The 22,832-nt window shown below is 39.1% G+C and overlaps 3 protein-coding genes across 5 annotated transcripts; all 3 read right to left on the minus strand.

Annotated features, from left to right (window-relative positions):
- Positions 1 to 2,429: 2,429 nt before the first annotated feature.
- On the minus strand, positions 2,430 to 9,107 carry znf740b (zinc finger protein 740b). Of its 3 annotated transcripts, none has more exons than XM_062427270.1 (7): positions 9,025 to 9,107; positions 7,012 to 7,159; positions 6,591 to 6,824; positions 6,117 to 6,251; positions 5,897 to 6,026; positions 5,371 to 5,489; positions 2,430 to 4,680 (listed from the first exon to the last, which is right to left on the minus strand). In XM_062427270.1, the coding sequence occupies exons 2-7, from the start codon at positions 7,051 to 7,053 to the stop codon at positions 4,504 to 4,506; spliced, it is 837 nt and encodes a 278-aa protein (XP_062283254.1). In that variant the 5' UTR covers positions 7,054 to 7,159; positions 9,025 to 9,107; the 3' UTR covers positions 2,430 to 4,503. The 3 variants fall into 3 exon arrangements, with proteins under 3 accessions (XP_062283254.1, XP_062283255.1, XP_062283253.1); XM_062427271.1 differs by lacking the exon at positions 9,025 to 9,107 and adding an exon at positions 7,239 to 7,423; XM_062427269.1 differs by lacking the exon at positions 9,025 to 9,107 and having other exon boundaries at positions 7,012 to 7,423.
- A 324-nt stretch (positions 9,108 to 9,431) lies between these two features.
- csad (cysteine sulfinic acid decarboxylase) lies at positions 9,432 to 14,269 on the minus strand. Its single transcript, XM_062426596.1, has 14 exons — positions 13,716 to 14,269; positions 13,484 to 13,629; positions 13,270 to 13,396; positions 13,089 to 13,179; positions 12,464 to 12,686; positions 12,258 to 12,337; positions 11,811 to 11,865; positions 11,123 to 11,239; positions 10,934 to 10,998; positions 10,673 to 10,754; positions 10,375 to 10,574; positions 10,089 to 10,140; positions 9,905 to 9,994; positions 9,432 to 9,699 (listed from the first exon to the last, which is right to left on the minus strand). The coding sequence occupies exons 1-14, from the start codon at positions 13,738 to 13,740 to the stop codon at positions 9,526 to 9,528; spliced, it is 1,527 nt and encodes a 508-aa protein (XP_062282580.1). The 5' UTR covers positions 13,741 to 14,269; the 3' UTR covers positions 9,432 to 9,525.
- Positions 14,270 to 14,547: 278 nt separating this feature from the next.
- Positions 14,548 to 17,098, minus strand: zgc:174906 (uncharacterized protein LOC571548 homolog). Its single transcript, XM_062426597.1, has 4 exons — positions 17,055 to 17,098; positions 15,205 to 15,545; positions 15,034 to 15,105; positions 14,548 to 14,947 (listed from the first exon to the last, which is right to left on the minus strand). Exons 2-4 carry the CDS (start codon positions 15,518 to 15,520, stop codon positions 14,667 to 14,669), a joined length of 669 nt encoding a protein of 222 aa, XP_062282581.1. The 5' UTR covers positions 15,521 to 15,545; positions 17,055 to 17,098; the 3' UTR covers positions 14,548 to 14,666.
- Positions 17,099 to 22,832: the final 5,734 nt, after the last annotated feature.

The following is a 22,832-nucleotide window of genomic DNA, read 5'->3' on the forward strand; positions in this document are numbered from 1 at the left end:
TTGGGAGGGTTTCAATCATCCGCTGTGAGCCTGTGATGTATTTGATCAGGGGGCATCCAAACATTTGTAGGGGACAGAACGTTTCTGCTGCTGAGCGCTTGTTTTTGTAAACCTCTGAATCACCCATGTGTTGACAGAGCCACAGTATGCACAGTCAGTTGAGATTTACCAGTTGTTGGGGAAATTTCTGTTTGGAGGACCTATTTTTTTTATTCCTCTGACAGGAAAGGTGAGCATGTAGAGAGTTGGCTATCAGTCTTAAAGAGGGCTTTCCTCCCTGATAGAGTGTACAAGGCAGCACTCCTACACCTTACCTCTGGACTGACTCCATGATCAGTCTGTCTCACAGAGATGATTTCGAAGCTAGATGATTTCAGCACTTTGTGTATGAAGATGGAGGGTTATCTCCCCCTCTCCGATCTCCTCCCCATCTACCTCACTTAAGGAGGTCCATTGTTAAGTGCCGGGGGCCTGTGGGTGCTGTAAATCAGGCTGCAGAGGGAGGGGATGTCTCCCATGGGGGAGAGCACACACTCCCAGCAGCCTTCAGGCTGATCTCATCCTGCCTATCCTAATGCTTTAATTAAAGAACTGGTCAATAGCAAAGAGGAAGGTGCTAAAGGGTATGATCTGCACTTCGTAATGTACGACTGATGTGGCAATACCCGTGCAGGGAGAATGACGGGGCAATGTACTTGTAGAAATTCTTTCTCCTGTCTGAAGAATGTGGGTATCAGCTATTACCACGCAGGCAGTTATGTCTGTTTGATTGCTGACAATAATATGTCTTAAAAGCATGAGACCAAGAAAAAAAAGGGAGTTTAGACTTGTACTTTGCTTTGTGATCAATACGCTTTAGCCAAAAAATACCAAGCAACAGTTTGGCAAAAATTTAAAAGCATTTCATAAATGGACTTAGCACCTACATGTTTCAGCAGTCTTGTTCAGGTGCTCCTAGGATCCACAGAGCGGTTTTTGGATACCTACACTTATCTGCCAATCTACTGGCATTTGCTCTCTCTATAGAAGTTTATACATTTTTAACAATTCATCTTTATACATACATACAGATTGGTTGTTGTGCCTTTTACATGTCTTTAGTTCCAAAAGGACGTTCCAAAAAGTGTAATTCAACATCAGATCATGGTCACATATTTCCAACCAGCTCCAGGTCATGATCAGTATCATATCAGTAATTGCTTCATGGAATAGGTATATTGATCATCTTTTGTCTCAGCTTTAGAAAGTCCTTTAAAAAGAAAAGTACTGATCAACTGACTTCACGCAGCACAAGTACCATAGGTCTGCTTCTTAGTCTAAAGGAAGGTTGAGAACAGACAGTAGCTTAGGATACATCTCCCTCTTGTGGCACGAACAAGGCTTTGTGTAAAGTTACAATTGTTACAAAACTGTATTATAATTACAATTAATTACTGTCAATCTGATGTAATACATTTCAATTCAAATGTTTTCGTTCTTATCGTCATAAAAAAAAGATAACAAGGAAAGGTGAGGTTCCCTTCTGCCTGGTTTTTTGAATAATGGTCCAAGACAAAACTGTTCTGGTAACTGAAGGTGGACATGAGTCATTCTTCACAATTAATCAACTTATTTAAGCATATAGATCAATCAGTGACTTACTCAGAATTGTGTGTGTGTAATGTATTGTCTTTGGTTGTGTCATTGTTTCATGTTGTTCTGACCAAAACTTTGTATTTAAGCCAATTGGAAGTGAGGACAGGACTTGATTCCCCTTTTGACATTAATTCCAGTAATTCACTGTTGCCTCCAAAGACTCATCAATGTGCAGATTTTTTAATTTGATGAAAACCAATTTATAAACCCTTATAGAAAGTGAGAACTAAATGCCTTTATCTCATCCACATTAAGTCATTGTATGTATGTATGTATGTATGTATGTATGTATGTATGTATGTATGTATGTATGTATGTATGTATGTATGTATGTATGTATGTATGTATGTATGTATATTTTGGACCCAGAGCAATCCGTGCAAATAGCTTAAAAAGGGGTGTTACTTCATCGTCATTACTATACTGGATAGAAAATTGGCCCTCATGTGGTCATGGGTGCCATCTGCTGACACAATTAGTGAATTACATATTTCTGAAATGTTCTGCAGTTGTTCTATTCCGTAAGATTATTTGAGTAATTTGTACTTGAAGACAGATAATACAAGTTTTCATGTTATGTTGATTGAGGCTCAGCAGTAGATGACAGAAAGACTGAAATAGGTCAAAATAATTAATGAATATTTCATGTTGAAAAACCCTGAGAACATACCTTAAGTCAGACTGAACTTCAGTCTCACTTTTGAAACCTGCATCCTTATAAAATCACATGAGGCACGACTGTTGTAAAACACATGAATAACATGCACTTGTTTAAAAAGTGTAACCGTTTTATTGAGACTAGGGGCCCTAAAACTCCATCCACTACAGAGTCAAAATTTACTTCACTTCACCCCTGAAATGACTTAAGAAGGTGGAGCTCACATTTTATAAAATTTCACAAAATGTATACAAATCCTCCAACAAACACATGCAAAATAAAATTTAAAAAGTATGTCAACTAATCATGGCTGCTATACTAAAAGGGCGAGAGAATAGCAAGTTGAAGAATGTCTCACCTTGGACTTTCTTCAGCTGCCATAAGAAATCATCAGACTCCAGTTCAGAAATTGGTAAATACTTTGATCTTTTGGAGTGTGTGTGGGCCCCATACATACTATTTTCTACCCCTACAATTTAAATATATATTAACTTCATAAGCAGTAGACAAGTCAGTGATCTAAAAGTCTGACAGCAACAAAACTACCAGTCTACTATAAAACATTAGTCTAAACAGATCACAACTGTTAAACTCATGTGTTCCTCTACAATTGAGCTAATGTCTTCAGTCCAGTGTTTATAGACTGATTCAACCATACACAGGCCTGAATATGATATAATGTAGGTTATCATCATAAACAAACACCACATGGACCTTATATTCCCCTGTCCACCACATAAAATTAGTCATCTTCACTGAAGATGCTAAAGGTTAAAATGGAGATGAAGTGACATGGCACTGTACTCAGATCACATTCAGTCAGGTCAAGAAAAATGTATGGATGAGCCAAATCTGATTTTAAAATGTTTGAATTCATCTGGGCCACTTTTATGAGCAATGACAATTTAAAAAAAAAAAGTTCCCCGGTAACTCCAGTAAAAATGGAACAGGCAGCCTTACAACTGTCTGTTTTGAAAATATTTTACAGGCTGTTGAACTTGTGACAGGGAACAGGCTGTCGGCTCACAACTCTCAGCCTCACTTACCAAAATACTTCTGCAAGGACGGAAGACTGAGCAGGAGACTCTACTGACAGAAGTGGGGAAACAGAGAGATAGCAAACAAACTGAATCTAAATTGAGGGGATTATTTAAGAATCATCTCATTTTTGCAGTAGACAGGTGCTTCATAGATCCAGTTACAGTCAAAAAAAAAGCAGACTAACTTTGTTCTATGTTGCTATGATAATTAAAAAAAAGTGAGCTGTCACCTGCTACGGTAGCTTCATCACTGTAACTTAACAGTAAAGACAAAACCCTTTAAACAAGGTAGAACAGTTCGTGTGTATGCAAACAGTCTACATAAACTAGTTGAAAACCTAAGCTTGTTTTTTTTACATTTCAGGAGCATCTAGTTAACTTTTAGTGTTTTTCACTTTAACAGCAGGACAGATAGCAGATGAGAACTGTTTTAAGACATCCATTGAGATCCATGTAAGACTTGTGTTGGGGAAAGGCAGTCTTGCACATGAAGTAAAAATGGATGAATGGTTTGCATTTATTCTGTAATAAGCCCCTTCCATGTTTGGATCAGTGTCAGATGTATTAAACACATAACGACTACAGTATTTTAGAAAGGTGGCTAATCACAACCTCAAGGCAGCACGTACCACAAATCTGCTGTGATTTTTCTCTTATCAGCTGTGTCTGGTGCATGATTAGTAGTAGAAGAAACATAAAATGAGTAGGAATTGAATTGGTTCTGTTTTTGTGTTCTTCAGTGAATTGTCCATATGTAGTAGCAGGCAGCGCTGGGGTTGATTGCAGATCAGCAGGATACCCAAGTGGTGCTACACGATACATTAGCAGTTGATGCAGTCAAAAATACTTGCAAACCCTTGCCAGCAATAACGAAAAACCTTTTCAAATAAAGGATGTGTGCATTCATCATTCAGTTATTGCCATAATAATGTTAACTGTTGACCAAGGATGTGAATTAGTCCTTCCCCTTCGACCTGTACCATGAATGTAACAGTACATTAAAAAAGTACAAAAATCCACTATAAAGCTTTATGAAGGAGCCGGTGAGAGCAAACTAAAGTTTGGTTGTGTTTAAGCTAGGCTGTTGTCAGGTTACAGTACTGTTGACCTTCAATGTGCGACATTACTGAGCCGCAGACTGTCTGTAGGGTCTTTGAGGGGGACTGAGGGTCAGACAGTCAGGCGGTTGTTGGAAGGCTGTAGGGGGCTCCAAGAAGCCGGATGGGCTGATGCGTCCTGTGAGTACCCCGATGCGCGACTGTCACAGCACGACTGGTTTTCCTCTTTGCTTATTCCAACTGTACACAACCGTCTGTGCCTCAGCAGCCGGTCTGTCCGTGAGAAGTTCTAGAGCCAGGAACATAAAGACATATGTTTCAGACACCGTAGCTGAACAGTATTACTGATACTGCTAAGACAGCTGGATCTTTGGAAATTCTTTCCCTTCAAATGTACTTTCAATGTAAGTGATGGGGGGCAAAATCCACAGTGTGTCCACACAGTCATTTTGTGGAAAAAACCTTTTAAACATTTTTTTCTGAAGACTGTCTGAGGCTTCAGCAGTCTACGTTAGTCCTATCAAGTGGATATCTGCCACATTTACAGTCTTTTTACCATAAATGTGTGTTCTTTGTGTTTCCCTGTTAAGCTGTTGTAGAAGTATAGTAACAAACAGAGGGATTTTGGCACTAAAAAGACTGTAATGTTGAAAGATATCTACTTGATTTGACACATTTGAGTGACTGAAGCTTCATATTAGCTAAACTTAAGAACATAGTTTTGCACAAGAGGAGGACTGTGGATTGCCTCCCATCACTTACATTGTAAGTGCATTATGAAGGGATCTTGTAATGGCCAGTATGAACAGGAGGAATGACTATAGCAAGAAAAACCTATTTCAATGTTTATTTAAGCAATGACTATTGTTTTATGACAGTATTTAAAAATGGTGAACCCGACCTTTAATGTTTTAAGATGCTGACTAATATGAAGTACATGTAAAGCTTATTAGCTAAACAGAAAGAACTGCTGACCAACCTGATGACAGCGATCACACTGGTACGGCTTCTCTCCACTGTGCACCCTCTTGTGTCTATCCAGGTGGTAACGCTGAATGAACCGCATATCACACGCATCACAAGCAAATGGCTTTTCCCCTGTGAACAATCATAGCATTTACCACACTCATCAGAACTCACAGACACACATTTCAACTTACTGTTCAAAGATACTTAAAATTTGTTTTTAATTTTACATTACTTGGCTAAAAGAGCTGCACAACTATGTTACAGAGTACTAATATGGAACTAAATTCTACAAAAAGAAAGACATTAAAAACATGGAACATAAAAATAAAAAATTATATAACAATTTTTTTAATGACACAATTGTATGTGCCCAATTTGGTACTTAAAATCATTAGAATCTATGCTTAAAAGTTTTATGGGCTGAATATTGGCCCCAACAGTCATTACACCACCCTGTTTTCCATATTAAACTAATAAATGCAAAGGGAAGAAGAAGTCTGCACTGCAGTGAAAAAACACAGGTTGTGAGTTCTCACCTGTGTGTGTTAGTATATGTCGCTTGAGGTGGTAGCTGCTCCGGAAAGCTCCGTAGCAGTGGTCACAGATGAAGTTCTTCTGGACTTTCAAGGAACTGTCGACATCCATATCAATTGGGGGAAGTAAAGGCTAACAACAAGAAGAACATTAGTTTACACTAAAGTGAACGGCAAAAGCAAATCTTTAAATTTAAATGTGTAGTTTTGAAACCGTCTTTACCTCCACTTTCTCTTTAACTTTGTGGGATGACCCTGATTTTTTGTGCTTTTTCTTGGGTTGCATATTCTGGTTTGCCTGCATGTCCTTTTCATCCATCACTCTTGATGTGTGATAATCCCCATCCTTTCTAATCAGCTTTTAGAGGAAGAAATGGTAGGAGGTAAGCTTTGCTGCTTTAAACAGACTGCATGATAGCTTGCAATCAAGCCGAAAAATATATTTACATCTTTTTAAAAAAAAATCATCTATGATTTGTAAAAACTCCCTCTCAAAAAAATCTCAAAAAATAAGTTAATGTTTCAGAATACTGAATTAAAGCAATTAGTATCCAACCTCTGTTCCTTTTAACTTCCATTACACTTATCTATTAACAACTTTTCTTTTTTTCATGACAACAAAGTTTAGAAATCACAGCATTAACTGGATTTCAAACAGAGAGGCTCCTTTAGTGAGCATAGCTTGAATCTCCCTCACCAGTGGTGGACAGCTCCCAGCTGACAGATGGCCCATGTGGCTGTTGTGGGGTTGTCCATGGTGAACCTGGTGCCCGTGGTGGTTGTGGCTGTGCTGTGAATGGGTTTGGTGGCTCTCGGGACTGGCCCTATGCCCCTGACCCAAGGATGACATCATCTTCTTCTGGCCTGGAATGTTGTTGGCTTGCATCAGGGCCATGCTGGACAGCACGGCCTCGCAGCCCAGCAACCCAGCCTAGCAACGCAAACAACACGTCAGAGCAGAAAGAGTGGGCATCGGGACTCCTCACAGAGACACGGAGTCAGGGGAAGGAGTGGGAGTCGAGTAATGGGAGTAACAGAGAAATTGCACTGGCATCAGGACTGGGAACACACAGTAAAACTATGATGGTGATTCTGGAGATGAAGAGACTTCCACTGACCCATTTCATATGGTCTCGAACATTGTTGGAATGGTGTGTCATCGCCGTAGTTTGAATGCGTGCGTGTTTGGGGTAACAGAGGGGGCTTCACTCAGGATGAGGGGTAACAGAAGAGACCACACCCACCCAAATCATCAAGGGCAAAAGCCTGAAAGTAGAGGCATGACAACATGATGCTGAGATTTTAACATGCTTGAATCAGGAGCTGGAATACCAGACCAACCTACTTTGATTTCGTAAAGCACACATGCTGGATATCATATATCCAGAAATGTAGGTTAAGCACTAATAATGTGCAGAGTATCAGGCAGGAGAGCCCCAGTGGTTTGGTGCACACCATGTTTCCATGGCAGAAAAACTAAGAGCAAAATGGAAGAAACAAAAAGAGGGAAATCTGATGGAAAACATGAAGACAGTGTTCAAAAACAACAACAACAAAAAAAAGGACATCTATTTAGGTATGAAACATTAATCACACAAATTATTTGTACGTGAGGTCGTCTGAAAAGTATAAAAGGGGTGAGTATCTAAAAATTGTGTTGTGAGCTTCAGTTTGAGAACAGCAAGTGTACTGAAAAACACAATTTTTGCTCATCTAAATGATGTAGATGTATGCCTCTCAAAATGGAATACAGAAGTTTTCTGAACTGATTGAAAGAAAGATATTATAACACAACTTTATATTAGCTCAAGAAGTAAGCCCAACAAAACTGAATGTACATCTTCGCAAATCATATTATTTTTTAAATGTTTCATAGGACAAATCAACTGACGTGGGAGGAAGATGTGAATCACAGGTGTGTTTCAAACATTTCAACAGGCAATCTGTCACTACACTGAATTGTAATTCATGCAATGGAGTTGCAAATGCGATGAACGTTGGTTCTCCAATTATTTAGTCAATTGTGAAGTAATTCCAAAGCACGGCATGATAATGACTAAACATCACAAACAAATCACCTTGGAATTAAAAGTACGATGTAGAAAAAAACAAATACATTTTACTGTGAGCCTGTAACAATACAGACATGAGGTATGTTTCTGATGTCGTACAGTTTGATGAATTCTCTTTTTAAGTGTGTGTGTGTGTGTGTAATTCTATTTCCTTTCAGTCGGTGAGCTTTTAACATCATACCCTTTCAAAGTGCCCCATTTCTATAATCTTTGTCTTTAATTACAACTATTGATAAAACCCTGGTACACAATTCCTGCTCATCATTATAACAATGTAGTTTTGTCTTGAGGTTAAACAGGAACCTTTGAAAGCTGTATGGCCACATCCTTGGCACTGGACAGCAGATGCTTTGGTTTGGTTTAAACACACATTTCCACCCTGCACATTACCCAAAACTGAACTGATTATACCGCAAGAAACATTATGGTGCAGTGTTATGACTTAACTATTATGTAAGACTATAAAAAAGGGTCTCTAGCAGATATATATACTGACCATGCTTAAAACGATTGATAGTAAACAGAAACACTGTAATTCATCACTTTAGTGAGAGATATTAGCTTTCCATTCATTTGTGTACTTTAATTTTAACAATAATCTGTGTTGGAGAGGTTGCGAGTCTTATTTATCGTAAACAAACGTTTGATACCCTGTTGTGAAGATGACCATCTCTGAATAAGTGAGTTTTATTAATCAAACGGGACTGTATCGACTATAAAGGCAAGTGTGTGTGTTTAGATCAGGTTTGTAGAGATTTAAACATGTGAAGCATATTCAGAGTATCAGCTAAATGAAACAGTAACGGCTAACTAGCTAACTCACCAGCAATGTTAGATAGGTTTTGGGACTCTAATACGACTGAAACCCGCCCCCACACCCCACCAAACAACCCGCCGCCCCAGACAACACAACAACAGCCAGGCAGGGCGTGCGGGCTCAGCGCCGACCACGAAACACCACCTCCATCCCCGCCTGCAGCAGCCACAAATAGGAGAGCCGCAGGTTAAAAAGCGTCTCGACACTCGGGAGTAAACTACGCTGCGGCACCGACTTCTTACCTTTCGTTTTTTAGAGTTCCGCGGATTAGTATTTCTTGTCGCACTTCCAATTTTTTCTCAGTTTACAAACACTGACAGGAAACACCACCGGAAGTGGTTCCCAGAGAGCGTCGTGATTGGTCAGATGCACAGTCACGTGACTGAGGCAGAATGGCCCGAATTGGCGGCCATAATTGTAAGGGACTGGTGGTGGACAAAAGAGTAAAGTTTTAAAAGGGACATCTCCATGTGGCTAACTCTCCAGCCCTGGGGAAGTATTTTTTTGTATTGTTTGATCAGTGTTCACTTGAAATGTTTTAAAACATAAAAAAGCCATTGTCATTTTACATTCTTATTAAGAATAAAAAGCCTTTATTCATTCATTAATCAATGATCTTAACATTTCTTAGGCTAGCAACTCCTTCCAGCTCGCTAAATTCAGTTAATTACAATTCTCATTTGTACCATGTAAGGGCTACATATCTGATAAATTGTGATATTGGTCACAAAGCATTTCAAAAGTCACAAATCATTTCCCAGTCTTTCAATTTCATCAAGAAAGAAGTCTGTATCTTTCTTGGTAACAAGGGGAGAGAACACAATCACACGGAAAAAGTTGACCTTGTTTCCCAGAGGCTGGTAGCCCACCATCATAGTGCCTTGTTTCATCATGCGTTCCTTGATGACTGGAGCGACCTTTTAATAAAATTAAGGAATAGAGAAGAAAAAAAGTACACAGTCAACTGTTTGATTTAGAAGCGCTAAAGGCTTAAAGAGGATGGCCTACATGTTTGTTTGTTTTTTTAACAAAGCATGCACACTTAAATAAGTGAAGGGTTGAATCCAGATGCTTAACCTGAGTAATATATACCCAGTCCACTGATGTAATAAATAAACTTACTTTTGACAGTCTCTCCCAGTAATCTGCATTTCCTTCCTTCCCTCTCAAATCGGGTGGTATAAACCAGAAGCATACATTCACAAACTCCGGCTGCCAATTGAGACAAATACAGATAGGTAATCAACGTTTTGCAGGCAAAAAAAAGGAACTCATCTTTCTCAGTATCCTTGAAAAGTTAACTTACATCACGCAAAAGATGGAACCCCTCTCTTTTCTTCATCTGCTCAACCAGGTACCTGCAGGAGATTTACTAGATTATCACATTGTGTTGGATCCGAACTCAGCTCTATGCTTTTGTTAAAGATTAAATATTCAGCAGTTAGCAAATACTGTGTGACTGAGGGGAATAGATAGAAGCAGTCTTAACATCCTATGCAAGATAGATCCAAATATTCCGCCTTCCTTGGTGTTTTGCTCACCTGACCTTCACTATCTCAAGTTCATTGGGTGCTGTTGCATGTTTTATTCACCTGACATGGATAAAAGCTTTGTCCACACGCTCTGCCAAGCCAATGGAGCCAACAGCCTTCCACATCAACCACAGCTTCAGACAGTCAACTTTGCGGCTGCACTGTACTGACTTGTCCCCAACGTCCAGATTCATGTCGTAGAATTTGTCTTGCTGGAAGAGGTATGTGGCATTGGCGCTGTTGCACTGCTTCAACAAGCCCTGAGGACAATAGCAGAGATGAATGACCATCAAAGAAGTTTAAGTATAAATCATTAAAAAAATGTTTATCCGGTAATTTTCAATCTTTGAAACCAGACCGTGGTATCCTTTAGCAGCAAGACAGAACACTGCAGGCCAGCCACCAGCATCTTGTGTGGATTCCAGGCTACTGAGTTTGCTCTTGTCATACACACACACAGACACATACAAACACACTCAATAAAAATATTATTATTATAAAAAAATTGCATTGTTTGTATGCTCTGTATGACCATATCGTTCTAACTTTACTCATGTACAGGCAAAACGTTGCCTTCCTTATAATGCAAAATGCATCCTCCTTTCATGCATATTAATACCTGTCAACACCTTTCATCAGATGTCTGTGTTGCTTGGAAAAGAGCACACTCCCTCCCCAGGCAGCCTGAAACAAACAACAAAACAGACGTGCCTCTTCAGGTTCTAAAATTTTAACAAACACAACACAAGCCTCATGAAAACCGAGGCTTGTCAACAGACATGGATTTGTCTTCCACCGGATGACTCACGTCTACGTGCATCCAGAGCTTGTGTTTCTCACAGACATCAGCTATGTGGTGCAGCGGGTCAAAGGCACCCTGCACTGTGGTTCCTGATGTGCAGCTTACATGGAACGGCACCAAACCCTGGTAGAAACAAACTGACAATGAACACAGCTTCCTTGTACTTTCTGGTTTGCAGGAATGCATCAGTTTGTATCTTTTGTTATATCTTGTGGATAATCACTGTTAAAAATGAGTACTTCATTAAACATCATTTGAGTGAGGACACTCATGTCAACCTTATTAACAATTTATTGTAACAATATGAATATTGTTTGGTAGTGTGACTCTGCTCATAAGAGGCTCTGGAAAAAATCTGAGTAAGCTTTACACACACTGTGCCTGAGATGACAACACCCCCTGGCAAAGCCTGTGATACACCACATCTGACAAACATGAATACATATGAACAGAAACCATTAAAAATGACATTGTAACACAGGAGGAGGCTGGGAAGGTAGAGGGAGTTACATTTCTGATTGTAGGCACTGGTGTAACAGCGAGCATACAGAGCTCAGCACTGGTGTATACAGACAGAATGAAATCTTTATATGGACTACCTACTAAGGGAAATATAGGTCATACATTTACTGTGTTTATTTGGAGGGTATACTAGAACATATAATAAAATTACTTCCATGCCAGCCTGAACTACCTGAGATTTTGCAAACTGTATCTTTTCATCCAGGTCCTCTGGACTCATGTGGCCTCTGCAACACATTAGAGAAAACAGAAAAAAGGCAAAGACACATAAGTAATGTGATGCTATAGTAGAGAGCCAAAGTGATTATTTTCATCATCGATTGATCTATCAATTTATTAATTTCTTCTATAAAATGACAGAAAAATTGTGAAAATACACTTCATGTTGTGACAACCAATGGTAATGTCACCAAACTTCTTGTTTTAATTCATCAAAACCAAAGTATACTCAATTTACAAGGATATAAAATTTAAAAAGCTGTAAATCCATTATCCACTAAGTTATAACCAGAGAATTTTGGGCAATTTGCTTGATGAATGACTCAAACAATCAATTTAGTTTGAAAATTGATGGACTTATTTATTAATCACTCAGCTCATGAAATAAACGATTCATTACCCATCATCCACTTTCACCAATATGACATTGTCTGTCCCAATGCCCATGAAGGCAGCCCCTTTCTGCACAGAGTAATGGCTCTGTAAAAACATGAGAAACATTCCTTTAAGTCATATTTAAACTACAGTGTGATCCACAATGAACACCTTTTATAAAGTTTCAGTGCACTCTACATCATCAATATGTGTTACACTGCCATGCCTGACCTCTGGGGATGTAAAGATGGCTAGTCGTGGGAGACGCCACAGCCCCTGGCTTTTGACCTCTGGAAAGAGTCGGTAGCGTGCAAGATTCATGGCGTACATGTTGGAGGTAGACCCACCAGGGCAGAAAATACCATCACCTTCTGTCCAGCCAACCAGCTGACGTAGCCCTCTCAGAACCTCTTTCTCCATCAACACAAACACTGGGGCAACCTCATAGGTGAAGCTGCATTTCATGAGGACAAATGTCATATAATGAAGATAGCGCTAAGAAGTTAATATAGCTAAAAGATATAAATAAGTATTATACAGATTGTCGACACAACATAGTTGGCCTCCACCAGCCACATGGGTTAGGGGTTGTTTTGTTTGCACACGTCACATACTTCACTTATCCACACATTGCATTCATTACTGATATTGCTGACTAATATTATATTTTATCTTGAGTTGACAATAAATTTCATTTTAGAAACTGTTCTTGTGTTATTCCCTTTTTTGTCGCTGACCCAAAGAGTATCTCAAAGGTATTTATTGCATTCAATTTATAATTTATTAATAATACTATCTTATATTTCTTTTCAGAGATGTTCTGCTTAATTGTCTAATACTTTATGTTGATTCTTACAGGTTAGTGTTGAGAGCTTCAGTGAGGAACCGACCACCCAAGGCATGATAGTCCACCCCACCAAACTGTTGATTAAAAAAACGTGGGTGACCTGAAATAAGCCACAAAAAAAAGTCTCATCATGAGTGAATAAGGGTCAATCAGATTCAGTCTATTTCCCTGCTGTCTATGGCAGTCTTACTTGTCTTGACGCTGTATTTGGCAACATCTCTTACTCTCTCTAAGAGCCTACATTGTGGCTCCCCGGTCTCTCTCAACTGCAGATCCAGCAAATGAGCCAGCTCCTCTGGCTCTTTCCACTCACAAACCTGCAGGAAGGAAATATGGGTTATGAGTTTTCTTTAGAATACACGCTGAAATGTGACAATATTGCAATTTTAGGCATCATGAGAGACCTTCTGTTTGATATCTGTGCCCTTGCAGAGCACCTCTTCCACAATAATTTGGAAGGCTTCATTCAAGAAGAGTTGGCCCTCAGCGTGGTTGATAAGAGGCTCATTCAGGTCATGAAGATTAGCCGTTTTTTTGGCCTGCCCATCAGCTATTGGTATAATGATTAAACACAGAAATTTTTTATCAAAAGTTACTTTTAATAAAAAAAAGACATACATAGCACACTGTACTTACATGAGAATGGTAACATGTTTGCCATATCCACGCTTTTAAAAATATGGTGACTCTTTATCCTGTTATGTGTTGATGAGGCAGACAGCAGAACAGACTGGCCACAAAGCCAAAGGTACAGAATAGAAGAAGTGGGTGGGAGTCAACCTTTGTCCTAGACAAAGTTAATTAATGTTGTCTTGGAAGAGAGAACAGAATCAGAGAAACAACAGAGAACACAGTAACGTCTAACCTATGAGTTTCTGTCAAAGAAAGAAAGTTAATTGGTTTCATCAATTCATGAGAATTTCTCATGAATAAATCAAAGTATTGTGCATTTCATCAAATATTTCTCATTGGATTTAAGCCACTTTAAAACCATTGTTTTCAAGAGTATCTCAACTTGTAATAGGAATTTTCAGGGAAGTGATCTAATGAGTTTATTTAATGTGTGTCAGAGGGCAGGCAATGTGTTTCTTTTATGTCAACAGACACTGACAGACTTGTGATGTCTACACATCCAGAGAAAATCACATTTTCTCTCACAAAGTTGCCGATGATCTCTTTCTCCTTTTTTAATGCCCTTTGCTCTGTATTTAATTCTTGTATTTAATTTGTCCCTGAATGGAAGGTTAATGAAAAATCAATGCTACAGACAGTAATAATAAAAAAAAGAAATCTTTCTTCAAAGAAATGTCATAAAACAAAACATTTTTTGATAATACAATCATAATGTCAAGCTGCACTGTCATATAAAGTAGATTAAGTAAGTAAAATTAGAGACCTCTTGCTCAGTGGGACTAAAGCTTCTTACAATAAATATGTATGACTCTTGATTGATCCCATAACATAGTCATCAAGTGTCGTTTTTTTTCTTGATATGGAATGGCAAGATCTATGATGAGAAACACTTATTTCCAGTAAAAACATTCCCTTTGATTTGTCAGTCTCAGCAGGTACCAGGCAGTGAAAGCCTCAGTCAGTCTCCAACAGAAAATCAATGCTTTCAGATGTTAGCGCCCAGTCGTTCTGACTAAGCAGGGAGTGCAGGTAAGTGGCAGTGGCTTTTTCCCTCTGGGTGTTACGCCAGTGGCGCAGCATCGCAAATACTCGTTCCTTATGGAGGGAATGGTCCTCTTCAATCTCCTCCAGCTTCACAGAGCGTATGTCCAGTGCCTGTCTGCCAATCTCCCTCCAAGATCTGCCAATAGCACAAGCCACGGTCATCAGCTGTTTCTCCGTCACCAAGTGAGAACCTGTGCAAAGAGGAAGAGGCAAATAAAGCAACAGATGGTTTTATAATGTTTTGAGTTGAGATAGTTTTAAGTGCAATTTGACCCACCATTGTTGCAGATCCGTTTAGATGGAATGGTCTCTTGTAAACCAGGAGCTGATTTTGTCCTCTTCAATGTTTCTTTAATAATAATAATAAATAATAATTACATGTAACACAGAAGTCCTAACAGTATTTGAAAATGGGACTGCTGAAAATACTGAGCAGACTTTGTTCTACCTGAGGACAGTGTGTTGACTTGCAGATCCTTAACATAGGAAAGCATTGGGAAGGTTTCCTGCAGGGCCTGATCCTTCAGTAGTTCCAGTAAACCCTGTGCTGCTTTGGGCCCTCTCTGGATGACATTATCCAGAAGGTCCCTCACCTTCTCACTGGGAATATGGCAAGCTTTCACTTGCTGGTACCCAGAACGAGACAGCAGAGAGCGTGAGTCTGCATGCTGCAGTACAAAGTCAGCATCAGCACTTAGAATTTCTATTAGCTTGGCCTTCTGGGTTCTGAGTATTTGGATTACTCCTGCTGGTTCCTCAGCCATGACTGACTGTCACTTACATCAGCTCCTGAGAAAAAAAAGAGATAGTAAATTATTAAATCTCTCCAACACAAGCACATATCAAATTTGAAATTTGAGTTCTCATTGTCTCATCTTTAAGTTAGTTCTTTTTGTTGTACTTCTTTAAATCTTTACCATTTATGATTACTGGTTAAATCTTGATTGTATTTAGGACATTTCTGGGCCATTCATGTGCCAAATTACCATGATGCTGTTTAGTAGACACACTGGGTTGGAGATCCATATTAAGCATAGTTTAAAACTTTGAAAGAATGTGCATCCCAACTAAAACGTTTTTATATCATATAAATGTGTTGTAAATGACCAAGCAGACTCTTTTGAGGTTCTTGCATTATGTTTGTGTATTTCTATGGCTGCAGAGATATGACAATAATCTTTATTTGAGGTAATACCCTCTGAATAACTGTTACTTCCATGAGCAGTTTAGCAATGATCTCCAGGGATTTAGTAATGACCAATAAACTATAAACTAAAATGTGTTGAATGCTTTCTCAGAATAAGTAGAGCTACTTAAATTGAACAGTTATGGGTATATAATGTGTTGGTGATGTCATCTTTTGTTCAACCTGTAATTTGTATTGGCATTAACTTTGCCACAACCAGTTTTAAATGTGTTTTGAGCTTCAGTTTTGACTATGATGCCATCTATTAACTAACCTGAAAAATGCTACTTCATGACAGCTGCTGCCTGTTTGTGGAAACTTTGCCTAGTAGGTTTGGTCATTATAAATGTCAAGTAGTAAAAATAACCCAACTAAAGTCTAATTAACTGGTGTATTTAAATTCATGTATAGGCACAGTGGTGGTGTATGTTATGAGTTTACATAGAGTAAACAATGTCTGACTGCATTAAAATCAGAATTTAAACCGGGCAAACACCTTCCTCTGAAGAAGAAAGTGAGATGAGGATGAAAGATCCAGAAGAAATCTAGTGCAAGTAAACCGAGGGTAAGAATAATTTATTTAACTATTTAAATCAGAATTAAGGTGTAGTTTATTGTACAGGCCTACTAATAGTATTCAACATACATTTTAGTATAACATATGTTTATTGCAAAAACCGTGTCAAGAGGCTACAGTGTTGCCTCTTGACATACAGTAAATCCTGTGCTGAATAAATCAGGACTTCCTGGTTTCCTGCTCACTACCTGCACCGCACAGCAGCTGTTGTTTAACTCCAGATGAGATTATAACTCTCTCTCTCTCTCTCTCTCTCTCACTCTCTCATACACACACACACACACTCATACACACACACACACACACACACACACACACACACACACACACACACACACACACACACACACACACACACACACACACACACACACACACACACACACACACAACGTCCTCGTCCAACAAACAAATGTATTCCCATAAAGATCTTACCACACTCTAACAGCTCGGGGAATATAAAAACACGTTAAAACAACGTTTTAAAGTCAAATAGAAAACAGTTTCATCTGTTCATAGACTTCAGGTTACGTACATCAGCCTCTCTTGCCCCTCTCTCCCAACTCCCGCTGCTTTTTCTTCATCGTTTATCTTCGACAGACTACAGTGTTTGTATGTTTTAGTTGCGTGTGCTTCCACCCAGCGGAGGGATGATTTAACTGCATTCATATTCCGAGAGGGTCTGGTGACATCTGCTGGATCTAATTACACATTGCAGAAAATGTACTCTAAGACAACTGTAGATAAAGTTCAGGTCAGTCAAATTATACTATATACTAGGGTAGTTACGTCTGTAGAGATATTTTGTTTGTCTGAATCTGCATAAATCTATCTATCTATGAATCTATCTATCTATCTATCTATCTATCTATCTATCTATCTATCTATCTATCTATCTATCTATCTATCTATCTATCTATCTATCTATCTATCTATCTATCTATCTATCTATCTATCTATCTATCTATCTATCTATCTATCTATCTATCTAATAAAATAATAATATTGTGTGTGTACAGTACGTTATTGTCCATGATAGTGTCCATGAACTGTCTCACTGAGCTCAAATTCCTTAAGCAGGAGGCACAAACACTCACTGTTGTTATCATTGCTGTAAATTGTTAAACTGTAAACTAAATGTCTTCTCTGCCTGGGTGCATCTCAGCAAAACAAGAAACTCAAAAATTCATGTCAGCAACAGAAATGTGCGGTCGTTCATGCTGGTGAACTGGAATGCTGTAAAAATGGGAATAAATATTTGATTGTTTTTGTGTGAGCACAAAAGATTCATTGCATGAATACCAAATAAAATATGCGTGTACTTACAGGCTTGTGCATGCTAACCTAAGTCAACATGAATGATGTAGGAGCTACAGTAAGATCACATCTTAGTTTATTGTATCATTTCAGAGAAAAGGCCTTTGACTGTTACTGGACAACAATTATCAGGGACCACTGGTCACACATCTGCTTAGCCTGTTTACACAGCTTCAGCTATGGGAAATGACAAATCAATATCTTATTCCTGGACAGATATTTGCTTTGTGTGAGAGGAAAATCCTCCTGCGCCCATTTCATCCACACACAGTATACACTCTGAGTCACTGTGTGTATTAGCTGTCTGAATAAATCCAGTTTTCTCTCTGCCTACAGTCGGTGGAAAGAGTAGAGAGAACCAGGCGAAGCTGTACTGGCCTGGGCGTCATTTATTCTTATTGTTTATTCTTACCACCCAGGTGAGACTGCTGTATATGAGAGCTATGCACAACTCATCCACCTTTATGGAGTTCCAATGACTTTATTATGCTATAAATTTGCAATGCATACTTATTCAGACTACTTATTCAGAGATCTCAAGAAGATATATTATGAAGACTTACACAAGGCTGAAATGCAGTGATCTACTGATCTCTGAAATTATACACATGCTGAAATTCTGGGAGCTTTCAACTCCAAATGCTGTATAATGTGCTTATGAAGTGTGCACTTAGTCATTTTGCATTATATCACTGCAACACAAGTGAAGCACATTCTGTATGGAATATGAAAATGGACTTACTTTGCAGCTGATCAAGCACGATCCCACTCATACCCTTCTGTTTTTCAGGCCCCATTACTCACGCTGTCAAGTGGCAAACTCCATTTGTATGTGCATGCTAGTGGTGGATGGTATAATAGCTCGGACGCTCCACAGTGCTGATGGAGAAAAATACTGTTTCCTTATGAGTGGCTCTGGCTCCATTCTACAGACTTGTGCACCTGGAAAATTGGGATTTTGTAGATGAAGTGTGTGTCTGTGTGTGTGTGTGTGTGTGTGTGTGTGTGTGTGTGTGTGTGTGTGTGTGTGTGTGTGTGCGCGCGCGTGCGTGTGTGTTTATTTATGCATGTAAACAAGTCAAGAGTGAGCCAGCACAGCAGCTTATCCCCTCCATGCCTTAACAGAGAAATTAGATTTACATGTAAAGTAACTGACAAGGGAAATCGCTCTTACTTGCAGTCTTCAGTCCTCTGAACCACAAGGGACATAATAGAGCTGGGTCTACATTTGTATGGATCAAACATTACCCTGTACGTGCATTGACAGTACATCAGTACTTTAACTGTAAGTGCATACAAAGATATAAACTCATTTTGAAGCTGTAGTAAAATCCTTGATAAAATAGACTTGTCTCAGTTAAATAAGGCTCTAGTTGACTCTTCTCCTTTGTTATATTTCCTTGAAACTGACACTTTAGTCTGTATTTGTAATGATTCTACATAAAATCTCTACTCTCAAGCCTAATATAATTTAATTTGATGGATTTCATCTTAAAAAGTTTGTATATATAGTATTTTCTATTCCCCCCTGTATAACAAACAATTTTATTTTCTGTGTCTGACTGTAGTTCAGATGGGCTGTACATGAAGGCCTCAGAGACGTGACCCCACCCTTCGAGTGGATGGAGGAGCAGGGAGGGGACCACCATGCATTTCAGTGACTATGACATGTCTGTTTGTTTAACATGCATTATATATGAAAGACCAGAGTGAGAGAGGAAAGAGCACAAGAGCAGGGCAGCAGAACAGAGAGAGAGGGAGGAAGAGAGAGAGAGACGCCACTGTAAAGACAGACATTGACAAGAGAGGGAGAGGCCAAAGGAAAGGATCTATTCACAGTGGAGTGAACACACACTGTGGGTGGAAAGCTTCAGTTTCCTGCAGAAAGAAGCTAGATTTAGTATTATGAAGGAAGAGTGAGAGCAGAGTGCAGAAAAATACAAACATAGGAAAAGAGATTTCAGTATGGCTCAACTTGGAGTGCCAGAGTAATGCCATCTGAGATGTTATTATCCTTAGTTTTAGAGGAAAGATGCCAGGAGGGCCATCCATTATCATTCAGTGTGTCACATACATTTTCTTAGATCAAATATATATGAAGCTGTTGTTCATTATGAGAGGAGGACAGTTTGCGGAGGACTTATAGGTTGAGCCCGTAATGTAATTGACGGATCCATTAACGTTGATAGGAGTGTAAATAATTTAAGTGTGTGCACCTCTACTTAGAGAGGATACTGAAAAATGCCAAACACAAAGGTCTTTTTCCTTCCTTCGGGTCTAATGAATGGAAAAGACAGTAAGTCTGACTGACAGCACAGACACATTCTCAGACTGCATTAAAGCTGCGGAAGAGCTGCTGGAGAAAATGGATGAGTGCAGGAGAGGGAGAGACCATGCATCTGTGTCTGTGTTTTGATGGGTGTGTGAGGTAAGCTGAAAAAGGGACTTTTCATGTAGAAGGTCAAAGAAAGGAAGTCAAGGAGGTTAAGGAAGCAAAGAAAGGTCGCTGCTAAAAACGATGATCTTACTGCATGAGATCATCACAGTTGAAGTCACCGGACCCCTGGAAAGGCAGGTGTCAGCTGATGTCAGTATTTTATACCTGCTGTATTTCAAAGCAGTCAGTGTGAAGTCAAAACCTTGTTTATAACATTCATCAAACCAAATCACAGGACCAGGGGACTGCATTATGACATGAAAGACAAAAGGAACAAAGTGATCGAAAATGGGGAGAGAACAAATTGATGTGTTTCTGTTGTGGCATGAGTCAACCTCTAGAGGGAGCTCTGATCCTCCTAAAGTGTCATTTGAATGCTTTCAACTGCTCAGCTCTTCATTTAAGCATACCTTTATGTTTAATTTCAGCCATAAAGCTCCAACTCTCCCTTAAACCAGCAGCCTCTCTGTTTTTGGACATGAGATAACACAAGGTCCCCCCTGGCAAAAGTGGGCAAGCCAGGTTTCCTGAGCTCCTGAATGAAACCCACAGGGAAAATGGACCTGCACTCTGCTGGCTTCAGGATTTTGGTCTGGACTGTTCTTAACTCAGTGACCTCTATGTATGAACTGGAATGACTTGGACTGGGTGAAGACAGACTATGATATTGTAATGTTTTCTGGGGACAATGCCAGATAACAACTCCTGCTCCCAGATCCAGTCCTTCTCTTTGGTTTCCTGACAAGTTTGCTGCTAATTGCATCACACGCATGAACCTGTTAATACATTTCTATTGCATATTTTGAATGGTTGCTATGCATGTAAATTGCTTCAGGTAGCAAGTCATGACACAAATGTTAACATGTTATTTATGTAAAAACAGCCTTCTGTGTTTAATCTGTTTACAAAAATACTCACTGGTAAGCATTTTCAAAGAACAATTTCTCCATTGTGTGGAGTATATGTTTCTCACTGAACAAATTTCAAGCATTTAGTTGATATGAACGCATACTACTTCTGTATATGTTTTGAAATCTTAGAAATGTCCATAGATTGACAGTGAGAGGTTTGCAGATGCACTTGGGTAATGATCGGTTACTGTGCTACTGTGTTGTACACAGAATGTTACCTGCTTGGGTTCAATAGTCTTGGACAAAATACTCAAGTGTTATACTGCTGGTAATTTTAAAACATTAAATCATCTTGTTCTATCAGATGAAGACCAACATTTTCATGGTTTAAATCATCTTCAGTATTCATCATCAACTGAAAGAGTCTCACGAACCTTATCGATTGGATCAATGCCAGGAAAACAGCAATGTTTGTGTCAAAAATAAAATCCCATGCTGTTTGCTTCTTTGCCACCACAATGATTATATGACTGTGCAAAATGTCTTTCCTTCTCTCCTATCAGCCTCCCGACCACCACCATTACCTGCAGACACTCATTTCTGTTGTCGCCACTACATCGTAATAATCCCATTAGAGCTGGGACAACAGCACAATCTATGACTGGGCTACAGAAGTTCACTGGATATTATGCTGGGTGTGATTTTCCTCCTAATGCTTTTAAACATATCATGCTAAGCTAATTAAAGTTCTAGAAGATGGAAGAAAGACTTTTGACTTTGAGTGATGTACATATAGTACCAGTCAAAAGTGAGTGTGTGTCTATATATGTGTGATTTAAAGTGTTTATGAGAGCATTCCATTCCATGTTGGTGTGAATTTGTGTGCCTTGGTATGCCGGGGGGCAGTGATTCACATTTGAGAGTTGCATCATACTGAACATTCCCAGAGGGAGGAGGTCTCTTTACTGATTCAGTTGAAAAAAAAGCTTTCTTGAGAATCATGGAGAAAAAAAGGATGGCAGATAAATAAGAGATCTATAATATATTATTCCTAATCAAAAATGTTGGATATTTTTTTGTCTTTGCTGACTGCTGGTGTTTTGTAACAAAATTCAGTACATGTAAATTTGAGTTATTCACACGTGTTTGTTGCTGAAAAGAACATTTGGACTCAGGAAGTCACTTTAGTTGTGTTATCATTTCTTTAAACCAGGTCTGAACCTCGCCGTGGGGAGCTGGCATCCATATTGTATTCATTGGCAAGGAAACTCTAATCGAATTAAAGAATTGGTTCATGAATATGGAGACCAAATGAGGGGGAACTCTGTTGTTCAATGATTTGTTTTACTGTTAGTCAGTTTTCAAGGGGTTTACAATCTGTACAGGATATGACATCCCTAGATCCTCGATACATAGTCAGAATATTGTACACCTTTCTGGGTTTCCTAGTTCTTCACATGTTCGCTTAAGTTTCCCTTCATGCATCCCAACATAGAGGTCAGGTGGATTAGACTACCATCATATTTTCATAGCTCTGTGCAGGTAATCAGTGCAGCATGGTTCTCTTTCCTCGGCCTATTGCATGCTTAGATAGATCCAAAAACTAATTTTTATGTGAATGAATTAAATGCACATTTTGAAATAAAGATCTATCAAATTAGCTGTGGTCTTTACTGGTCAATGACTGAAAGAGTGTGTCATGTGTGGC

This window comes from Scomber scombrus, chromosome 10 (genome assembly GCF_963691925.1).
Source record: "Scomber scombrus chromosome 10, fScoSco1.1, whole genome shotgun sequence".
NCBI lineage: Eukaryota > Metazoa > Chordata > Actinopteri > Scombriformes > Scombridae > Scomber > Scomber scombrus.